The sequence below is a fragment of the Staurois parvus genome, unplaced genomic scaffold (genome assembly GCF_062004578.1).
Source record: "Staurois parvus isolate SC_StPar_1 unplaced genomic scaffold, SC_StPar_1.0 ptg000431l, whole genome shotgun sequence".
NCBI classification, from domain to species: domain Eukaryota; kingdom Metazoa; phylum Chordata; class Amphibia; order Anura; family Ranidae; genus Staurois; species Staurois parvus.
Window position 1 is genome coordinate 1,040,651 of NW_028318227.1, and position 20,720 is coordinate 1,061,370.

Below are 20,720 nucleotides of genomic sequence, written 5' to 3' on the forward strand. Positions count from 1 at the left end.
CATACCAGTGCCCATCAATGCCACATAGCAGTGCCTACCAGTGCCCATCAATGCCACATACCAGTTCCTATCAATGCCACATACCAGTGCCTACCAGTGCCCATCAATGCCACATACCAGTTCCTATCAATGCCACATATCAGTGCCTACCAGTGCCCATCAATGCCACATATCCGTGTACATCAAGGCCAAATATCAGTGCCCATCAGAGCTGCCTTTCAGTGCCGCCTATCAGTGCCAGTCAGTGTCACCTATCAGTGCCACCTAACCGTTCCAGTCAATGCCACCTAACAGTTCCAATCAGTGTCACCTATCAGTGCCGCCTATCAGTGTCATATATAAGTGCTGCCTTTCAGTGCCCATCAGTGATGCTTATCAATGCCTATCAGTGCCTCCTAACCAGTGCTGCCTATCAGTGCCCATCACTGCAGCCTCATCAACACACATCAGTGATGGAGAAAAATTACTTATTTACAAAATTCTATAACAGAAACTAAGGAGAAACTTTTTTTTTTTTTCAAAATTTTCAGTGGGTTTTGGTTTGTTCAAGAAAAAATAAAAATCCCCGAGGTGATTAAATACCACCAAAATAAAGCTCTATCTGTCACAAAAAATTATAAAACATTTTCAGTCATTTTTAGTTTGTTTATCAAAAAATAATCCCCCTCCCCTTCCCAGTGGTGATTAAATACCACCAAAAGAAAGCTCTGTCTAAAAACAATCATAAAAATTTGGTTTGGGTACAGTGTTGCATGACCGCGCAATTGTCATTCAAAGTGCGACAGCGCTGAAAGCTGAAAATTGTCCTGGGCAGGAAGGGGGTGGAAGTGCCCGGCAGGCGAGGAGTTAATCAGCCACATGCTTGCAGTGAAAATCTAAAAGCCATGGAAGACCGGGCTATGGACAAACAAGGAATATCCAAAGTGTGAAGCTCGGTGGAGGGACTCGGGTACGAGGTGTGGATGTAGAGAAGGGATACATTAGTGTCAGGGATTGGTTAAGATGCTAGTGTTAGGATCAGCTATTGGGGGGACGGGGGCTCCAATTTTGCCTACAGAGGAAGCCTTCAATGGGTTAGTTAGGTGCTGCGATTTGGGGGGGATGGGTGAAGTTGAAAGACTTTGGAGTTAGGTTACATCCTAGGGGTAATACGTAAAGTGCTGCCGGAAGATTACAGGAGCCCCCTTGATTAAAGTATACTTCCTGTGATTAAGTCACCGGTCACACTGTCATTTAAAATTGTGCGATTTGTGTGCAGATTCAGCACGATTTCAGCGCAATTTTTGAAGACTTTATTGCTACTTGTGAAGATTGTGAAATCGCAACAAAACTGTAGAAAAAGCAATGCAAGAACTACTTTAGAAATCGCGCTGCAGCCAATCACACGTTAAGATACTGATATTTACATTTATTAGATGCGATTTCAGGTGCGATTTCAATTTGCAAATTGCACCGGTGTGACCGGACACTAAGATAAAGATTTTCAACAATTTCTTGCAATTTGCAGTTTTTCTAGGGGGCGGGGGGTGTGTGCTTCACTGTAAGCACACTGATCAAGATGGCTGTGCTGTGCAGTGTGCCCAATCTGACAGGGAGGATTGTCTGCAAACAAAACAGTCTTCCTCCCCGTCGGTGATTGTTGGTAATCACTGGGAGCCGGCGGGTAATCACCGGTAAATTAAAATCACATATATACGTGATTTTGCGCACCCGTGCCGCCGTGTAGCAGTATATCTGCTACAGGAGGCGGGGAAGTGATTATAGCATGACATGTTTGGTATCTATTTACTCAGCGTAACATAATCTTTTATTTTTTTTTTTTGATTGGGTTATGTATTGGGTTTTTTTGCAATAAAATTCAAAAGAGTGTATCTTTTCCCAAAAAGTTTTAAAAACCGCTGCGCATTTTCTGTGATACATTAAAAAAACCCAGCAATTTATTTTCTAGGGCCTCTGCTTAAAAAAAATATATGTTTGGGGGTGCTAAGACATTTTCTAGCAAAAAGTCAACAAAAAGTGCCAGAAATGGCCTGGAGCTCTAGCCTCTATGATAAAGTAGTCAGGCCTATATAGCTGCAGGCACTGTGGAGTAATGCATCCTCAAAGATCAAAACAGAGATTTTAACTATTTATTTGAATTTCCATAGCCTGGCCACAATTTCACTATAAGGCTGGATTCACATCTATATGTGGAAAGTTATAGATATTGAAAAATGCCTTTTAACACAAATGACCGCAGCGTATGGAAGTGCTCAGAGTATGTGTATCACCATTCATTGTGAATAGTACCCTAGGACCAGGGGCGGACTGACAACTCATTGGGCCCCCTGGCAATAGGGGATCATGGGGCCCCTGTGTCCTTGCCCAAACTCAAAAAAGCCTATGAAAAAGGTACCAGGGACATCTCATGGGGCCCCCTACTGACCCCAGGCCCTCAGGCAGCGCCTGAGTTTCCAAATGGTCAGTCCACCCCTGCCTAAGACACATGTATAAAAACAACAAATGCACCGGTACTATAGCACCCACCCATCACAAAGAGAGCAAGTCCAATGTTTTGGGTGTGCAGGCTCATCGAACGCCCATTCTAAATGAATGGGCTACCTAAATGCAATGCACACCAACATACGCTACGGCAAATGGGCACATGAAGGGATATTACATTGAATTATTTATATTCAATCAGCAGTCCAGTAAAATTTTTCTTTAATAAGTTATCATTGACTACAAATGTTTAATTCTACAGGAATCACTGTAGCCTTCTGGATCCTGTGCCGAGTGGATTCCCTTATGTATAGTGAACACGGGGGGTGGGGGCGCTCATTGGGCAGGGCCATTATTCACAGACCGCTTTGTGGGGAATTTATTAAAATTGGAGCAGCCGAGTATGGCAACCAGTCAACTTATATCTTCAGTCTGATCAGTTAAGTTGTGTCTGTTCCAATTTTAATAAATTCCCCTCCTATTTTTTTCAATGACTACAAGGCATTCACTGACTGGATGAGGTGGTGCAGTGACATCATGGTCTCCGCCTTGTCCAATCAGTGAATTCCTTGTATTTGGTGAAAAAATTATAATTTATTCTGTGAATGGTGACCATACCAAGCGAGCAACCCCTTTGTTCACTAGCACCGACTTCTACAGTAATTCTCTGGTTCTAAAGCGATCCCACAGGTATGGGACATTCACGCTCACCGGCCACTTTATTGGGTGCACCTGTTCAATTGCTTGGGAACACAAATCGCTAATCAGCCAATCACATGGCAGAAACTGAATGCATTTAGCAGGGGCGGACTGACAAATCATGGGGTCCCCGGGCAATAGGGGATCATGGGGCCGCTGTGTCCTTGCCCAAACTCAAAAAAGCCTATGAAAAAAGTATCTGGGGCATCTCATGGGGCCCTCTACTAACCCCGGGCCCTCGCCCGAATTTCCAAATGGTCAGTCCACCCCTGGCATTTAGGCATGTAGATGCGGTGAAGACGACTTGCTGAAATTCAAACCGAGCATCAGAATGGGGAAGAAAGGGGATTTAAGTGACTTTGAACACAGCCAGACTGGCTGGGCTGATTATTTCAAAAACTGCTGATCTACTGGGATTTTCACGCACAACCATCTCTAGGGGTTGCAGAGAATGGTCTGAAAAATAATAGAAAATATCCAGAGAGCGGCAGTTGTGTGGAGGAAAATGCCTTGTTGATGTCAGAGGAGAATGGGCAGACTGGTGGCTGCAACATTCAGATGGTAGGGTCATAATTTGGTGTAAACAGCATGAAAGCATGGATCCATCCCGCCTTGTATCAGCTGTTCAGGCTGGTGGTGGTGGTGTCATGGTGTGGTGGATCCATCCTGCCTTGTATCAACGGTTCAGGCTGGTGGTGGTGGTGTCATGGTGTGGGGAGGATTTTCTTGGCACTAGCAAGGTGTACCTAATAATGTGGCCGGTGAGTGTACACTTCCTTGGTCCAAGCTGGACCAATATAACTGCAATACAAACCATACCAGGAATTCAGCTCTTTGTGAATATTCCATGAATGGACCCCCAATGTTGGTAAGTATAAAGTCTACTCTTTATTTTAGGATATGGGCAGTGGAATGGGCATTCGATTTCAGCTGCAACAATCAGATGGTAGGGTCAGAACTTGGCATAAACAACATGAAAGCATGGATCCATACTGCCTTGGGTCTACGGTTCAAGCTGGTGGTGGTGTAATGGGCAGACTGGTTCCAGATGATAGAAAGGCAACAGTGATTCATGTCAATATAGAACAAAATCTCTGAGGAATGTTTCCAACACCTTGTTGAATCTATGACATGAAGAATGAAGGCAGTTCTGAAGGCAAAAGGGGGTCCAACCTGATACTAGCAAGGTGGACCTAATAAAGAGGACGGTGAGGGTACACAAGCCTTTGGAAAGTTTGTATCAGCTTACCAGGGAGAACTGGCAAATGGATATTTTCCACCTGGGGTCGTACTAATAAGATATGTTCTGCTGGTGGCCCTGAGTGGGGATATGACCAAATACCAAGAGCTGCAATGGAAGCTGATGTAGGAAGATGGAAAATGGCGTGTCAGGTCCTTTTAGAAACACCCAACCGTGCCTTCCAGTTGTAACACCATGGCACACTGACCTCCAACTCTTTGGTTTTAGTTGCCCCAAAATACTAAAAAACAGAGAACCAAAAAAATAGACTTTCTACCACAAGTTTGCCTTGCAAGTCAACAACTCACCTTAGGGTGTCATCCTCAAAACCAAAATTTTTACTACACCAAAGAAAGGTTAAGGCACGGATGTCAAACGGGCGGCCCTCCAGCTGTTGCCAAACTACAAGTACCATGAGGTATTGCAAGATTGACAGTTACAAGCATGACTCTCAAAGGCAGAGGCATGATGGGACTTTGAGTTTCGCAACAGCTGGAGGGCCGCCAGTTTGACACCCCTGGGTTAAGGCATAAGGAGCCCACAAAATAAGTCATTTTAACCACCTCCTTGTTTATAAACGGCCGGACGGTGGCAGTGCAGGGTCGGGTGGCCGTTTATAAACGGCCTCCCTGCACCCTGCTTGTGCGCTTTCCCTGGGAGCGCGCAGCACTGCGATCCCATGCCCGCTGTGTCCTCCAGACACAGTGGAACACCGATCGTCGGACGGGACCTCTGTACGAGGTCCCGATCATGTGATCACTGATTGGTCAATCAGTGATCACATGCAGAGTAGTAAGCAAGATGTCACTTCTGACATCATTGCTTACTACGTGTGAAATCTGTGAATGATCACAGAGATCACATGGTACTGGGCTATTCACAACAGCCTTGTACCATGTGACAAGCTGTGACCAATCACAGCTCGCACAGTAGTTTTCAATGGCTGCAAGAATGCAGCCAGAGAGAAGAAATTATTGCTTTTACATCCTTTGTGGGGGGTAATGTAGATTTTTATTTTTTTTTACACTGATTGATTTTACACCCATAAGTATTACAGTTTCACCATGGTGACACTGTACTGCTAGGGTGACAGTATGTAAAGAAAAAAATAATAAATCTAAAAAAAAATCTTAAAAAGTTTAAAAATTATAATTTTTGGTTATAAACTAATTTGGGTTATTTTTTTTTTATGAAAAATATAACAGAATAAATTTTGGCCAAGATTTATGATGAAATATTATTTATTTGCAAAATTTAATAAGAAAAACACTTTTTTTTCAAAATTTTTGGACTTTTTAATTTACATAGCAAAAAAAAAAAAAATCCCAGTGGTGAATAAATACCACTAAAATAAAGCTTTATCTGTCTCAAAAAAATGGTAAAAAAATCATATGGGTACAGTGTTGCATGACCGCACAATTGTCATTCAAAGTGTGATAGCACTGAAAGCTGAAAATTGGCCTGGACAGGAAGGGGGTAAACGTGTCCGGACTGGAAGTGGTTAAAAAAGAGAACAAACCTTGTCCTCTTTTTTTTGAAACTACTTATTTGGTGGGCTCCTTATGCTTTAACCTTTCTTTTGGTGTTGTAGTTACTCACCCTCCCCCCCCCCCCCCCCCCAAGGACAGAGTTTTCCTTTCCCTGTAGCTTACCCTATGTGGGAACAAGATCAAACAAAAGTGCACAAAGGCCTAATACATTATCACCAGCACTTGATTAAAGGATACAAAGAGTACATACTCATAAGAGCAAATTGTGTGACATCGTTGTTCATGGACCAAGTGGCTGAAGAGTCTTTCACATGGTGGAACTCATAAGGTCCAAACGCAAAATCATAATACCAGCTAACATGTTTTGGGGGGCATACCCCCTTCTTCAGAGCAAATCTATGAAAGACTCTTCAGCCCCTTGGTCCATGAACAACGATGTTACACAATTTGCTTGTATTTCCCCTGAAACACATCACTTGGTACTATGACGTTCATTTGGACCTTATGAGTTCCACCGTGTGAAAGGCCTTTTATGTACAACACCATTTGCTTTTATGAGTATGTACTCTTTTTTTTTTTTTTTTTTTTTTTTTTTTTTATCCTTTAATATAATGCTGTTGATGGTGCACTAGGCCTTTGCGCCTTTTTTGTGTGTACAGTTTCAGGATTCCCTGATCTTAAGGCTAGCCATACATTATACAATTTTCTTGAGGTTTTTGGTTTAGATTTACCAAAAACCCTATAATAGGAGGTCATACCTAACCAACACTTTCAATTGTATCCAATTAGGCGGGCCCTTGCACTACATGGTTGAAGGTAAATCTAAAGGAAATTGGGAAGAAACTGAACAGAAAATTGGAAGAAAATTGTATAGCGTATGGCCAGCCTTAAGCTGACCATACACTATACTATTTTCTGTCCTGTTTCTGCCCACATTCCTTTAGATTTATCTTCAACCATGTAGTGCAAGGGCCCACCTAATTGGATGCAATTGAAAGTTGGGGCAGCACAGTGGGTAAATGGTTAGCACTTCCACCTGGCAGTACTCGGGTCGTTGGTTCAAATCCCAACCGCGGCACCACCTGCCTGGAGTTTGCATGTCCTCCCTGTGCCAGTGTGGGTTTCCTCTGGGTACTCTGGTTTCCTCCCACACTCCAAAGACATGCTGGTAGGTGAATTGGTTGTCTAAATTGGCCCTAGTATGTGTATGTATGAATGTGAGTTAGGGACCTTAGATTGTACACCCCTTGAGGGTTAGGGACCTTAGATTGTACACCCCTTGAGGGTTAGGGACCTTAGATTGTACGACCCCTTGAGGGTTAGGGACTGATGTGAGTTAGGGACCTTAGATTGTACGACCCCTTGAGGGTTAGGGACCTTAGATTGTACGACCCCTTGAGGGTCAGGGACTAATGTGAGTTAGGGACCTTAGATTGTACGACTCCTTGAGGGTTAGGGACTGATGTGAGTTAGGGACCTTAGATTGTACGCCCCTTGAGGGTTAGGGACTGATGTGAGTTAGGGACCTTAGATTGTACGCCCCTTGAGGGTCAGGGACTGATGTGAGTTAGGGACCTTAGATTGCATGACCCCTTGAGGGTTAGGGACTGATGTGAATGTACAATATATATGTAAAGTGCTGTGTAAATTGACGGCGCTATATAAGTACCTGAAATAAATAAAGTGTTGTTTAGGTTTGACCTCCTATTATATGGTTTTTGGTAAATCCTAAAGCAATTTTCTGAAGAAAATTGTATAATGTATGGCCAGCCTTAACATTCCAGTGTGGGTTGAGCATTAAGTTGCCACCTGCGGCCATCAGTTTCCTCCTTCTAGATTTCCTTAGGGCTACAGTGCCAAGACGCTACCTTGCTGTGCTTACCCTATGTGTGGTGTCTGTTGGTCAGATATGAAAATATTCTTCCAATATTTTTTTTTTTTAATTCTTTTTTTTTTTTAATTGTAATATTTTATCACAGTATCTTGCTAAGAATCCAATGTCTTAAATGCCGTATTAAATTCCGTATTAAATGTATTTCCTGGCACAATCCTAGAACAGTCTGGAGACGCTTTTAGCACCAGCTACAAAAAAAAAAAAAGAAAAGAAAAAAAAGAAATAAAAAAAACAAACTCCATGGAAATTGTGTTTTCAGGGGGAGAGAGAGTGCTTGGCTGTAGATTGTAGATGAGTCATAGCTGTGGGTGGAAATCATTATAGCTTAATAAGGGGCAGGAGATTACTTTTATCTGGAAACCACAGAAGCCTTTTCTATTACTGCCATTATGATTGAAATGACATAGATTGGTGCAGTGCATCAGTACAGATCACAGGTCCCGGCACATGTGTCCTCATAGAGCACAATCACCGTCTTGTCTGTTTTTCGTCCTCCAGCGTCGTGCCGTTGTTTCTCTGTTTTCTATAGATTTCTATCAGTTGTTGCTATCGCAGCGGCAGAGGGCCCCAAATATGAACATCTTTGATTTTGCAAGATTATAACGCCAGAGATGTTAAATATACTTTATTAGGCACTACAAAAGGGATAACAGGTGCATGGTGTGCAGGACATACAGGTGAAACTCGAAAAATTAGAGTATGTTGCATAAGTTCATTTATTTCAGTGCAGCAACTTAAAAGGTGAAACTAATATATGAGATAGACTCATTACATGTAAAGCAAGATAGTTCAAGCCGTGATTTGTCATCATTGTGATGATTATGGCTTACAGCTCATGAAAACCCCAAATCCACAATCTCAGAAAATGAGAATATTGTGAAAAGGTGGAATATTCACGGCTCAAAGTGTCCCACTCTAATCAGATCATTCAGCCATAACACCTGCAAAGGGTTCCTGAACCTTTAAATGGTCTCTCAGTCTGGTTCAGTAGTAATCACAATCATGGGAAAGACTGCTGACCTGACACCATCATTGACTCCCTCCATAAGGAGGGAAAGCCCCAAAAGGTAATTGCAAAAGAAGTTGGATGTTCCCAAAGTGCTGTATCAAAGCACATTAATAGAAAGTTATGTGGAAGGGAAAGTTGTGGAAGAAAAAGGTGCACAAGCAGCAGGATGACCGCAGCCTGGAGAGGATTGTCAGGAAAAGGCCATTCAAAAGTGTTGGAGACTTTCACAAGGAGTGGTCTGAGGCTGGAGTCAGTGCATCAAGAGCTACCACACACAGACGGATCCTGGACATGGGCTTCAAATGTCGTATTCCTCTTGTCAAGCCGCTCCTGAACAACAAACAACGTCAGAAGCGTCTTACCTGGGCTAAAGAAAAACAGACCTGGTCTGCTGCTCAGTGGTCCAAAGTCCTCTTTTCTGATGAGAGCAACTTTTGCATCTGATTTGGAAACCAAGGACCCTGAGTATGGAGGAAGAATGGAGAGGCACAAGGACCCCGAGTAGGGAGGAAGAATGGAGAGGCCCAAGGACCCCGAGTAGGGAGGAAAAATGGAGAGGCCCAAGGACCCCGAGTATGGAGGAAGAATGGAGAGGCCCAAGGACCCCGAGTATGGAGGAAGAATGGAGAGGCCCAAGGACCCCGAGTATGGAGGAAGAATGGAGAGGCACAAGGACCCCGAGTATGGAGGAAGAATGGAGAGGCACAAGGACCCCGAGTATGGAGGAAGAATGGAGAGGCCCAAGGACCCCGAGTATGGAGGAAGAATGGAAAGGCTCAAGGACCCCGAGTATGAAGGAAGAATGGAGAGGCACAAGGACCCCGAGTATGGAGGTAGAATGGAGAGGCACAAGGACCCCGAGTATGGAGGAAGAATGGAGAGGCACAAGGACCCCGAGTATGGAGGAAGAATGGAGAGGCACACACTGCAAGATGCTTGAAGTCCAGTGTGAAGTTTCCACAGTCGGTGTTGATTTGGGGAGCCATGTCATCTGCTGGTGTTGGTCCACTGTGCTTCATTAAGTCCAGGGTCAACGCAGCCGTCTACCAGGAGATTTTGGAGCACTTCATGCTTCCTTCCGCAGACGAGCTTTATGGGGATGCTGACTTCATTTTCCAGCAGGACTTGGCACCTGCCCACACTGCCAAAAGCACCAAAACCTGGTTCAATGACCGTGGGATTACTGTGCTTGATTGGCCAGCAAACTCGATTGACCTGAACCCCATAGAGAATCTATGGGGCATTGCCAAGAGAAAGATGAGAGACATGAGACCGAACAATGCAGAAGAGCTGAAGGCCGCTATTGAAGCATCCTGGTCTTCCATAACACCTCAGCAGTGCCACAGGCTGATAGCTTCCATGCCACGCTGCATTGAGGCAGTAATTGCTGCAAAAGGGAACCAAACCAAGTACTGAGTACATATGTATGCTTCTACTTTTCAGAGGTCCGATATTGTTCTGTGTACAATCCTTGTTTTATTGATTGCATGGAATATTCTCATTTTCTGAGATTGTGGATTTGGGGTTTTCATGAGCTGTAAGCCATAATCATCACAATGATGACAAATCACGCCTTGAACTATCTTGCTTTGCATGTAATGAGTCTCATATATTAGTTTCACCTTTTAAGTTGCAGCACTGAAATAAATGAACTTTTGCACCATATTCTAATTTTTCGAGTTTCACCTGTATGTTTGATGAGTTCCAAATGGGCAGGGGTGAAGGTAGTCCAGTAGGCACTAAGGGTAAGCTGCGTAGGAGCGAAGCATAACTCTGCAGAAGGGAAACAAAGAAACACAGCGCCTCTAAATGTGTACTGTGAAGGTATTTAATAGATAGATAAGTAGTAACTCACATCTTAGAATATAAAAACAGGCTCATGGGTAAGAGGGTGAGACGTCTGTAGCCAGATGTTGTATTGTTTCTGATCCATAGAGGAGATCGATTGAGTCCGTCAGCAGGTGGTGCTGTGTATGTGCAACATGGATGGTAAGCCTGGTGGAATCTCCAAGGTGTCTGGCAGCAGATGGTGCTGTGCATATGCAGCATGGATGGTGGAGCCTGGCACAGTCTCCAAGATGTCTGGGATCAGCACATGTGGCGTCTGACGTCATCAAAATGCAACACGTTTCCGAGCATGTGCAGACGAGATGAGTCCAGGCGTGCTCTTTCATCAGGCACTTTATTAGGCACACCCGTTCAATTGCTTGGCAACACAAATTGCTAATCGGCCAATCACATGGCAGCAACTCAATGCATTTAGGCTACGTTCACACTAGCGTTGTCAGCGAGCGTCAGACAGGTGTTTGGGAAGAGTTTTTAACGCTTCTCAAATGCCTATGAAAATTCTGCACATGGCAGCACACAGTGCTGTTCACACTGAAGCATTAGCGTTGTAGCAAAACTGACGCCTCATGTCCAGTCAGGAGGAGTTGAAGCCTCCCATTCAAGTCTATGGTGATGCTCCTGAAACACCTGGCTGGTGTTTGCGGGGTGTTTGCGAGGCATTTGCCGAGCGTTAATACCATTAAACTTCATTATAGGCGTTTGTAGTGCTGTTTTAATGCTTGGCAAACGCCTATCAAACGGCTACAAAATGTGCATAGGGTGTTTGGGGAGCGTTTGAGTAGCGCTAAAAATGCTTCCCAAACGCCTGTCAAATGCTATAGGGGCGTTAGAGTTGGAAATAAAGTCAAGTGTGAACGATCCCTTAGGCATCTAGATGACTTGCTGAAGTTCAAACCGAGCATTAGAATAGGGAAGAAAGGGGATTTAAGGGACTTGGAACGTGGTTGTTGGTGTTGGTTGTTGGTGTCAGATGGGATGATCTGAGTATTTAAAAAACTGCTGATCTACTGGGATTTTCATGCACAACCATCTCTAGGGTTTACAGAGAATGGTCCGAAAAAAAGAGAAAATATCCAGTAAGTGGCAGTTGTGTGGAAGGAAATGCCTTGTTGATGTCAGAGGAGAATGGGCATTCGATTTCAGCTGCGACATTCAGATGGTAGGGTCAGAATTTGGCATAAACAACATGAAAGCATGGATCCATCCTGCCTTGGGTCTACGGTTCAGGCTGGTGGTGGTGTCATGGGCAGACTGGTTCCAGATGATAGAAAGGCAACAGTGACTCATGTCAATATGGACCAACATCTGAGGAATGTTTCACTTGTTGAATCTATGCCACGAAGAATGAAGGCCGTTCTGAAGGCAAAAGGGGTTCCAACCCGATACTAGCAAGGTGGACCTCATAAAGTGGTCGGTGAGTGTATTGTAAAGTGAAGAAAATAATGAACATCTTAGTTGGAGGGGACGGCGGGTGTTGTCTGTCTTCTTTTAGGTTGCTATACTTTTTAGGTAATTTTGAACTGTTATTGATCAAGCTGAATGCCGGTAATCAGGGAAAGTGGAACCTTACAGAGCAGCCCCCACTCAATGTGTCTAGGAGTGCTGGAATCAGGAGCGACACGTCCCTTACTCCCCATCTTGGCAGGCTTCTTTGATCTATGAGACCAGTCCCACGGTGCCTCCTCTCTATGGCAGTTCAGGTAGCATTCCTGGTTCCTCCATGCACAATGCAGGGTTAAAAGCTGACACCCAAGAAACCACCCGCTGCTCAGAGCCCCAGGGAGAAGAGCAGAGCGCCAGAGCCAGCCAGACCAGGGGGTAAGGTAAGTAATACCGGTCCTGTGTCTACTCTTTAATAAGGTGCTCCAAGCCATATTCACATTCCTGGATCCTCCATGTACAGTGCAGGGTTTTTAGCTGTGTATGTGATGATACCAAGGGACCGCCTACAGTTCAGAGTGCCAAGGAGAAAAAGGAGCGCACCGGAGCCAGCCAGACCAAGGGGTAAGGTAAGTAATAACGGTCCTGTGCCTACCAAGGTGCTCCAAGCCATGTTCGCATGCCTGGCTCCTCCATGTACAGTGCAGGGTTATCTCCATGTATCATACATAAGGGGGGATATGATCTCCATGTATAATACATAAGGGGGGATATGATCTCCATGTATAATACATAAGGGGGATATGATCTCCATGTATAATACATAAGGGGGGGGATATGATCTCCATGTATAATACATAAGGGGGGATGTGATCACCATGTATAATACATAAGGGGGGATATGATCACCATGTATAATACATAAGGGGGGATATGATCACCATGTATAATACATAAGGGGGGATATGATCACCATGTATAATACATAAGGGGGATATGATCTCCATGTATAATACATAAGGGGGGATATGATCACCATGTATAATACATAAGGGGGGATATGATCTCCATGTATAATACATAAGGGGGGATATGATCTCCATGTATAATACATAAGGGGGGATATGATCTCCATGTATAATACATAAGGGGGGATATGATCTCCATGTATAATACATAAGGGGGGATATGATCTCCATGTATAATACATAAGGGGGATATGATCACCATGTATAATACATAAGGGGAGATATGATCACCATGTATAATACATAAGGGGGATATGATCTCCATGTATAATACATAAGGGGGGATATAATCTCCATGTATTATACATAAGGGGGGATATGATCTCCACGTATAATACATAAGGGGGGTATATGATCTCCACGTATAATACATAAGGGGGATATGATCTCCATGTATAATACATAAGGGGGGATATGATCTCCACGTATAATACATAAGGGGGGGATATGATCTCCATGGTGTTTCAAGATATCTGGTATTAAAGTTGGGGTTTCAGGAAATTTCAGCCTATATGATATCTGTTACCATTAGTAACCACTTTTGCCCATCCTGGACAGTTTGTTCTTTGTGGTTGCCCTTCTCTGTACTTTCTCCAGTTCCCCAATGTTCTTTTTGTGAATTGGTGCTCAAAACTGAACTTCATATTCCAGATGAGGTGTTACTAATGATTTGTACAGGGGTAATATGATATCTCTCTCTCTGGACTCTATACCTCTTTTAATACAAGAGAGGATTTTGCTCTCTTTAGATCCCGCAGCTTGGCATTGCATGCCATTATTAAACTTGTGATCTACCAGAACCCCCAGATCCTTCTCCACCATTGACCCCCCCCCAGTTGTACCCCCTAGTACGTATGATGCATGCATATTCTTAGCCCCCAAGTGCAGAACCTTACATTTATCAACATTAAACCTCATTTCCCACATAGTTGCCCAATTACACAGAGCATTGAGGTCGGCTTGTAAGTTGGAGACATCCTGTAAGGACGTTATTCCACGGCACAGCTTGGTGTCATCTGCAAAGACTGAAATGGGATTTATAACTCCAGGCCCTACATCGTTTATAAATATATTAAAAAGTACGAGTCCCAATACTTAACCTTGGGGTACCCCACTAATACCACTGAACCTTGGGGTACCCCACTGATAACACTGAACCTTGGGGTACCCCACTGACAACACTGAACCTTGGTGTACACCACTAATAACACTGAACCTTGGGGTACCTTACTGACAACACTGAACCTTGGGGTACTCCACTGATAACACTGAACCTTGGTGTACCCCACTAATAACACTGAACCTTGGGGTACCCCACTAATAACACTGAACCTTGGTGTACCCCACTAATAACACTGAACCTCGGGGTACACCACTAATAACACTGAACCTTGGGGTACCCCACTGACAGCACTGAACCTTGGTGTACCCCACTAATAACACTGAACCTTGGGGTACACCACTAATAACACTGAACCTTGGGGTACACCACTGATAACACTGAACCTTGGGGTACACCACAGATGACCCCAGACCATTCAGATTATGAATCATTAATCACTACTCCCTGAATACCATCTTTTAGCCAGTTTTCCATCCATTTACATACGGATTATTCCACCAAACCCTAGTTGGGAGAGGCTGACTTCTACTGTCCGGTCACCTTCTATGACCTTTCATTGACGTATTCTGTGAACTACATTAACATAAAACTGCTTAATAAATCACACAAGGTACCATGTTGCACATTCCATTATTGCATTTTTCAAAATGATTTTTATTGGAACTCATCATTCATTCTGTATAGGTTTCATTGTTGATTGTTAGGTAGTCGGCATTAAGAAGAACCTATTTTGAAAAACGGATGAAGTGTAATATTTGATGGCTTTTTCCTGGAAATAATGGAATGCAACAGCAAGGTCCATCTGGAGTGGGTCAGGAAATACAAAATGAATACAGAATGTTCCTCTGCATCAACTGAACAGACAAGTATTTTGCTTAATTGCCTAATCAAACAAGGCTCCTGTTTTCCAGGAACACAGCGCTATGCAGAAGGTACACTGCACACAAGTTGACAAAATAGTGGCCCAGTTTGATAAGGAAAAGTTGTCTTATGAGAAGAACTTAGAAAAAGCGATCAAGAAGAAAGGGTAAGAGCAGCTAATAAACAGAAATCCAAATCATAAATACAAAGTAGTTACGGAAAAAGTTAAAATAAAATGTATAAAAAAAAAAAAAAAGAAAATGACATAGGGTTCACTAAAGTACTTTTTAAAAAATTCTTGCAGGGCTTTACAAAATTAAATTACATACGCTAGGCTTTTGGGCTTGGTTATAATAACATGAACATTTGACTTCACGCTGCGTTAGTTTTAGTTTTTAACTCTTTTATAGTTTAGCGTTTTGTAGCTGAATAATATTGGCAGTTCCAAGGTTAGGTCTGTAAATGTAATTATATAGTGTAAAAAACCACTCCGTCTCACTCAGTTATCTAAATCCCAATGACTCAGTGTAACGCCTTCCACCCCAGAAAGGTAAGTACAAACAGTGATAATGAGCCACATAAATATTAATTAAAAAAAAAAAAATTACAATGATGCGTGAAAAAACCCATCTGAAAATGAAAATTTATAAAAAAAAAAAAAAATTATTAATATTTATGTGGCTCATTATCACTGTCTGTAAATGTAATTGTTTTAATACATTGCATTTTAATGTAGTTTAATACATCGGTGACTTGTTTTTTTTAATTTGCCAAATTTAAATTTAACTGTCATCATGCTCTGCTGATAGATTTTTGCAGTTGACTGTAGCCACTAACATTTTTATTCTAAGCAGTCAATTTAAAGGAGAATTTCAGATATGGCTACTTTACACAGTTACATTGGTCCAGCTTGGACCGCTATAATTATGTATATACCATACCTGGCTGATGCCCCTGGAAGATGGAAATCCCTGTAGTAGACACCACTACTCTAGTGATCTCCACTTGTTTCTGGGTCCAATGTCAAGTGGCTGCCCTGATTATTATTATTATTATTATACAGGATTTATATATTATTATTATTATACAGGATTTAGATATTATTATTATTATACAGGATTTATGGCGCCAACAGTTTGCTGAGCACTTTACAATATAATGGGAGACAATACAGCAACAATACAGTTCAATACAAGAGGGATAGGAGCCCTGATCCTGAGAGCTTACAATCTAGGATTATTATTATTATTATGAACACTCTGACTGGATGAAGTAGAGTGGTGGAGTAGTGACATCATGCTTCGCTGACTTCCATCATCCAATCATGTGCGAGCAAAAATGCTGGTTTTTTTTTTCCTTGCAAGTGAATTGGTATTCTTTGCAAAGTGAAACTTCACCACCTTCACTAAACTCTGAGAAATTCCCTCAAAAAGTGCAACTTCCCTTGCAAATTGCTGGGACACCTGGAAAAAATATACCTTTTGTAGGGAATAATTTAAAAAAAAAGGCTTATACGGAGTCATCCATCTAAAATGAATAAAACATTATACAGCTTTATTGATGTGAAATAACCATTACCAATATTTTTAAGAGCGATCAATACAGTTGTGTAATATTTTAATAACTTTTTGTGGATGACTAAGCCTTTTTTAGATTTAAAAAAAAAAAGTAAAAGATTTTTTTTTCTTTTTTTTTTTTCTCTAAATTTACAAAAGCATTAGTCCTCACTGTTTTTTGTTGAAAATATTATATACTAACAGATCTGTATCCCATTTACAGGTAGTAGTATACACATCCCTTGGTAAAATATACCAGATAGGGTACCTATTCCCTACTCTGTACTAAAGTCAAACTTTTATTTTGGATAGAGTAGGGAATAGGTACCCTATCTGGTATATTTTACCAAGGGAAGTGTATACTATTCCCTGTATACAGGATACAGATCTGTCACTAATATTTTTTTTTTACTTTTTGAAGTGTACTAAAGTCAAACATTTATTTTGGATACTTTAAAAATTAAAAAAAAATGTTTTTCCTCTAAGTTTACAAAGACTTTATTCTCCATTTTTGCTGAAATGACTATGTAGTGACAGATCTGTATCCTATATACAGGGAATAGTATACACTTCCCTTGAAAAAATATACCAGATAGCGGGTTTTACCTATTTCCTATTATATTCCGCGCTGCGTAAATTGACAGCGCTATATAAGTACCTGAAATAAATAAATAAATAAATATTCCAAAAAAAAGTTTGCCTTTAGTACACTTTAAAAATTATTTTAAATATATTTTTTTACCCTATACATTTACAAAGGCAATAATCTCCACCATTTTTTTTTCATTGGACTGGCTATATAATGACACATCTATATCCAATATACAGGGAGTAGTATACACATCCCTTGGCAAAATATAGCAGATAGGGGTTTTACCTATTTCCTACTCTAGCCCAAAAAAAGGATGGCTTTGATACACTTTATAAATTTATAGGAATTTTTTTTTTTTTTTTCATTTTTAAAGGCATTAGTCTCCACCATTTTTTGATGAAATGACTATATACTGACAGATCTGTATCCCATATGCAAGGAGTAGTATACACATCCCTTGGCAAAATATAGCAGATAGGGTTTTTACCTATTTCCTACTCTAGCCAAAAAAAAGGATGGCTTTAATACACTTTAAAAATGAAAAAAAAAAACATTTTTCCTATTAATTTACAAAGGCATTAGTCTCCACCATTTTCTGATGAAATGACTGTATACTGACAGATCTGTATCCCATATGCAAGGAGTAGTATACACATCCCTTGGCAAAATATACTGTACCAGATAGGGGTTTTACCTATTCCCTACTCTATTAAAAAAAAAAAAAAAGGTTTGGCTTTAGATACACTTTAGGCTTGACATTTCTCAATAACAAGGAGAATGTTTAACTCCCTGCAAAATCCAACCTGTGCCAAAAATATTTTATAAATGTACTGTTCGCTATTTAAAACTATATAATTAAATTAAAATGATAATAACTAAATACATTATATATATATATATATATTAATTATAAAAATTATATATTTAATTAAAAGCTACCATAAAAGTTATCAGATAAATAAGATTAGCCTTTTTTTTTTTTTTTTAACTTTCTTGCCAGAGATGTAATGGGCTTCCCTTGCCATTTCTGCATGTTCGGTAATCACGGCTGTTGGTTAAGTTGCTAACTTTTAAAGAATTATAACCTTTTTGATGTGGTTGTAAAAAAACAAAAAGAATAAAAATTAAAATTCCATGGAGATAATATCTAACTCTGGAACATATTTTGCTGTTTAGAGGAGATAACTGTGTTGAAATGAAGAAAGAAACAGAAAATAAAATTCAGGTTTTAACTTCAGATCATAAATCCAAGGTAAGAAAAATGTCAACCATCATTCACCTTTAGCCTCTCATTCGGATCTTCGCACGCTGATCACTCGTTCTTAACATTTAAATTTAACTAACCGCACTCGCTACACTAAAAAATTTGTCCGGTCTTGAAAACGAAACTCCCATCACACAAGCAGGTGGAAGGGTAATGACATATAGACATTCATTTCTTTGTTTCAAGGGAACTTTTATTTTTTTATATATTTTTTTTTTCACTGTAATCACTCTACTATTTAAGCCGAGAAACAGTTTTCAATATTGGAAAGATTTCAATAAATGCAAGAAGTTGTAATTTTTAATTTTTTATTATTATTATTATTATTATTATTATTATTAATATTTCAGATTTGTTTTAATGGAAATTGGCTTGATTCAATTTTAATTAGTTATTAGTTTTTTTTTTATTATTATTATTATTATTTCAGATTTGTTTTAATGGAAATTGGCTTGATTCAAATTTAATTAGTTATTAGTTATTTTTTTTTATTATTATTATTATTATTATTATTATTTCAGATTTGTTTTAATGGAAATTGGCTTGATTCAAATTTAATTAGTTATTAGTTATTTTTTTTTATTATTATTATTTCAGATTTGTTTTAATGGAAATTGGCTCGATTCAAATTTAATTAGTTATTAGTTTTGTTTTTTTTTATTATTATTATTATTATTTCAGATTTGTTTTAATGGAAATTGGCTTGATTCAAATTTAATTAGTTATTAGTTATTTTTTTATTATTATTATTATTATTTCAGATTTGTTTTAATGGAAATTGGCTTGATTCAAATTTAATTAGTTATTAGTTATTTTTTTTTTATTATTATTATTATTATTATTATTTCAGATTTGTTTTAATGGAAATTGGCTTGATTCAAATTTAATCAGTTAAAACTATTAAAACCCGTATATTGAAAACTGATCAAGGCTTTTTGTCATCTAATTTTTCTTTTCTGCTTGATTTGTATGGCATCCATTAAAGCTTTTAAGAACTTGGTGGTGTGTGTTTGTTCTCCGCGCTTGGTGTTGGTGCCGGTTTCTATCTCTCACGCCGTGTGGCCATAAACGACATCTGTGGTTTATTTTGTTTTATGCATGCAAATTGATCTTTGATGATTATCTGATGATTGGTGAAAATGTTTTGCTGGTTTTCAATATGAATTGAAAGAAAAATGCAGTTTAAAGAGAGTCTCCTTCTATCCTCAGTTAAAAGTTACCTGGAAAAGAAGAGGCCTAATATTTCCCCCTCTGGCGGGAGCTGATTCCAGATTTTCCTGAATTTTTTAGGGTGGTGTGCTTAAGTGTTATTAAACTTAAATGATTAATTTTGCCCTACAGGTAAGCTCATAGTAAAGGCAGGAATACACGGTAAAAAAAATCGTCCGACCGATCGGCGTTCGTTCATAGGTCGAAAACGTGGCCCACGTTAACCAATCAGAAAAAAAAACGTTCGCCGAGCAGTACGTAGTGTTGACGTCTTCCATACAAGTGGAAGTGATGCAGTGTGCATGTGACCTTGTAACCACGCCCTTCTGCCCAGAATGAGCGTTCAACGCCCTGCCGCCTAGAACGCGCAATTGGAAATAAATCCTTGGAATTAATTGGATTGATGGATCCTTGAATACAATTGGAATAGATTGGATTTGTGGATCCTTGGATATAATTGGAATTAATTGGATTTATGGATCCTTGGATACAATTGGAATAAATTGGATTTGTGGATCCTTGGATATAATTGGATTTATGGATCCTTGGATATAATTGGAATAAATTGGATTTATGGATCCTTTGATATAATTGGAATAAATTGGATTGATGGATCCTTGGATATAATTGGAATAAATTGGATTTGTGGATCTTTGGATATAATTGGAATAAATTGGATTTATGGATCCTTGGATATAATTGGAATAAATTGGATTGATGGATCCTTGGATATAATTGGAATAAATTGGATTTGTGGATCCTTGGATATAATTGGAATAAATTGGATTTGTGGATCCTTGGATATAATTGGAATAAATTGGATTTATGGATCCTTGGATATAATTAGAATAAATTGGATTTATGGATCCTTGGATATAATTGAAGTAAATTGGATTTGTTGATCCTTGGATATAATTGGAATAAATTGGATTTGTGGATCCTTGGATATAATTGGAATAAATTGGATTTATGTATCCTTAGATATAATTGGAATAAATTGGATTTGTGGATCCTTGGATATAATTGGAATAAATTGGATTTGTGGA

At 40.0% G+C, this 20,720-nt stretch overlaps 1 protein-coding gene across 3 annotated transcripts in view; it reads left to right on the forward strand.

Annotated features, from left to right (window-relative positions):
- The window catches only part of PLCB4 (phospholipase C beta 4), a 569,741-nt gene that overhangs the window by 495,293 nt on the left and 53,728 nt on the right, over positions 1-20,720 (forward strand). For 2 of the 3 annotated variants that reach the window (XM_089687591.1, XM_089687592.1), the window contains exons 34-35: positions 15,104-15,219; positions 18,378-18,453. The exons of the other annotated variant lie outside the window; for it this stretch is intronic. In XM_089687591.1, the coding sequence (XP_089543717.1) occupies positions 15,104-15,219; positions 18,378-18,453 (192 nt within the window). The remainder of the gene's footprint in view (positions 1-15,103; positions 15,220-18,377; positions 18,454-20,720) is intronic. 3 annotated transcript variants of the gene reach the window in all.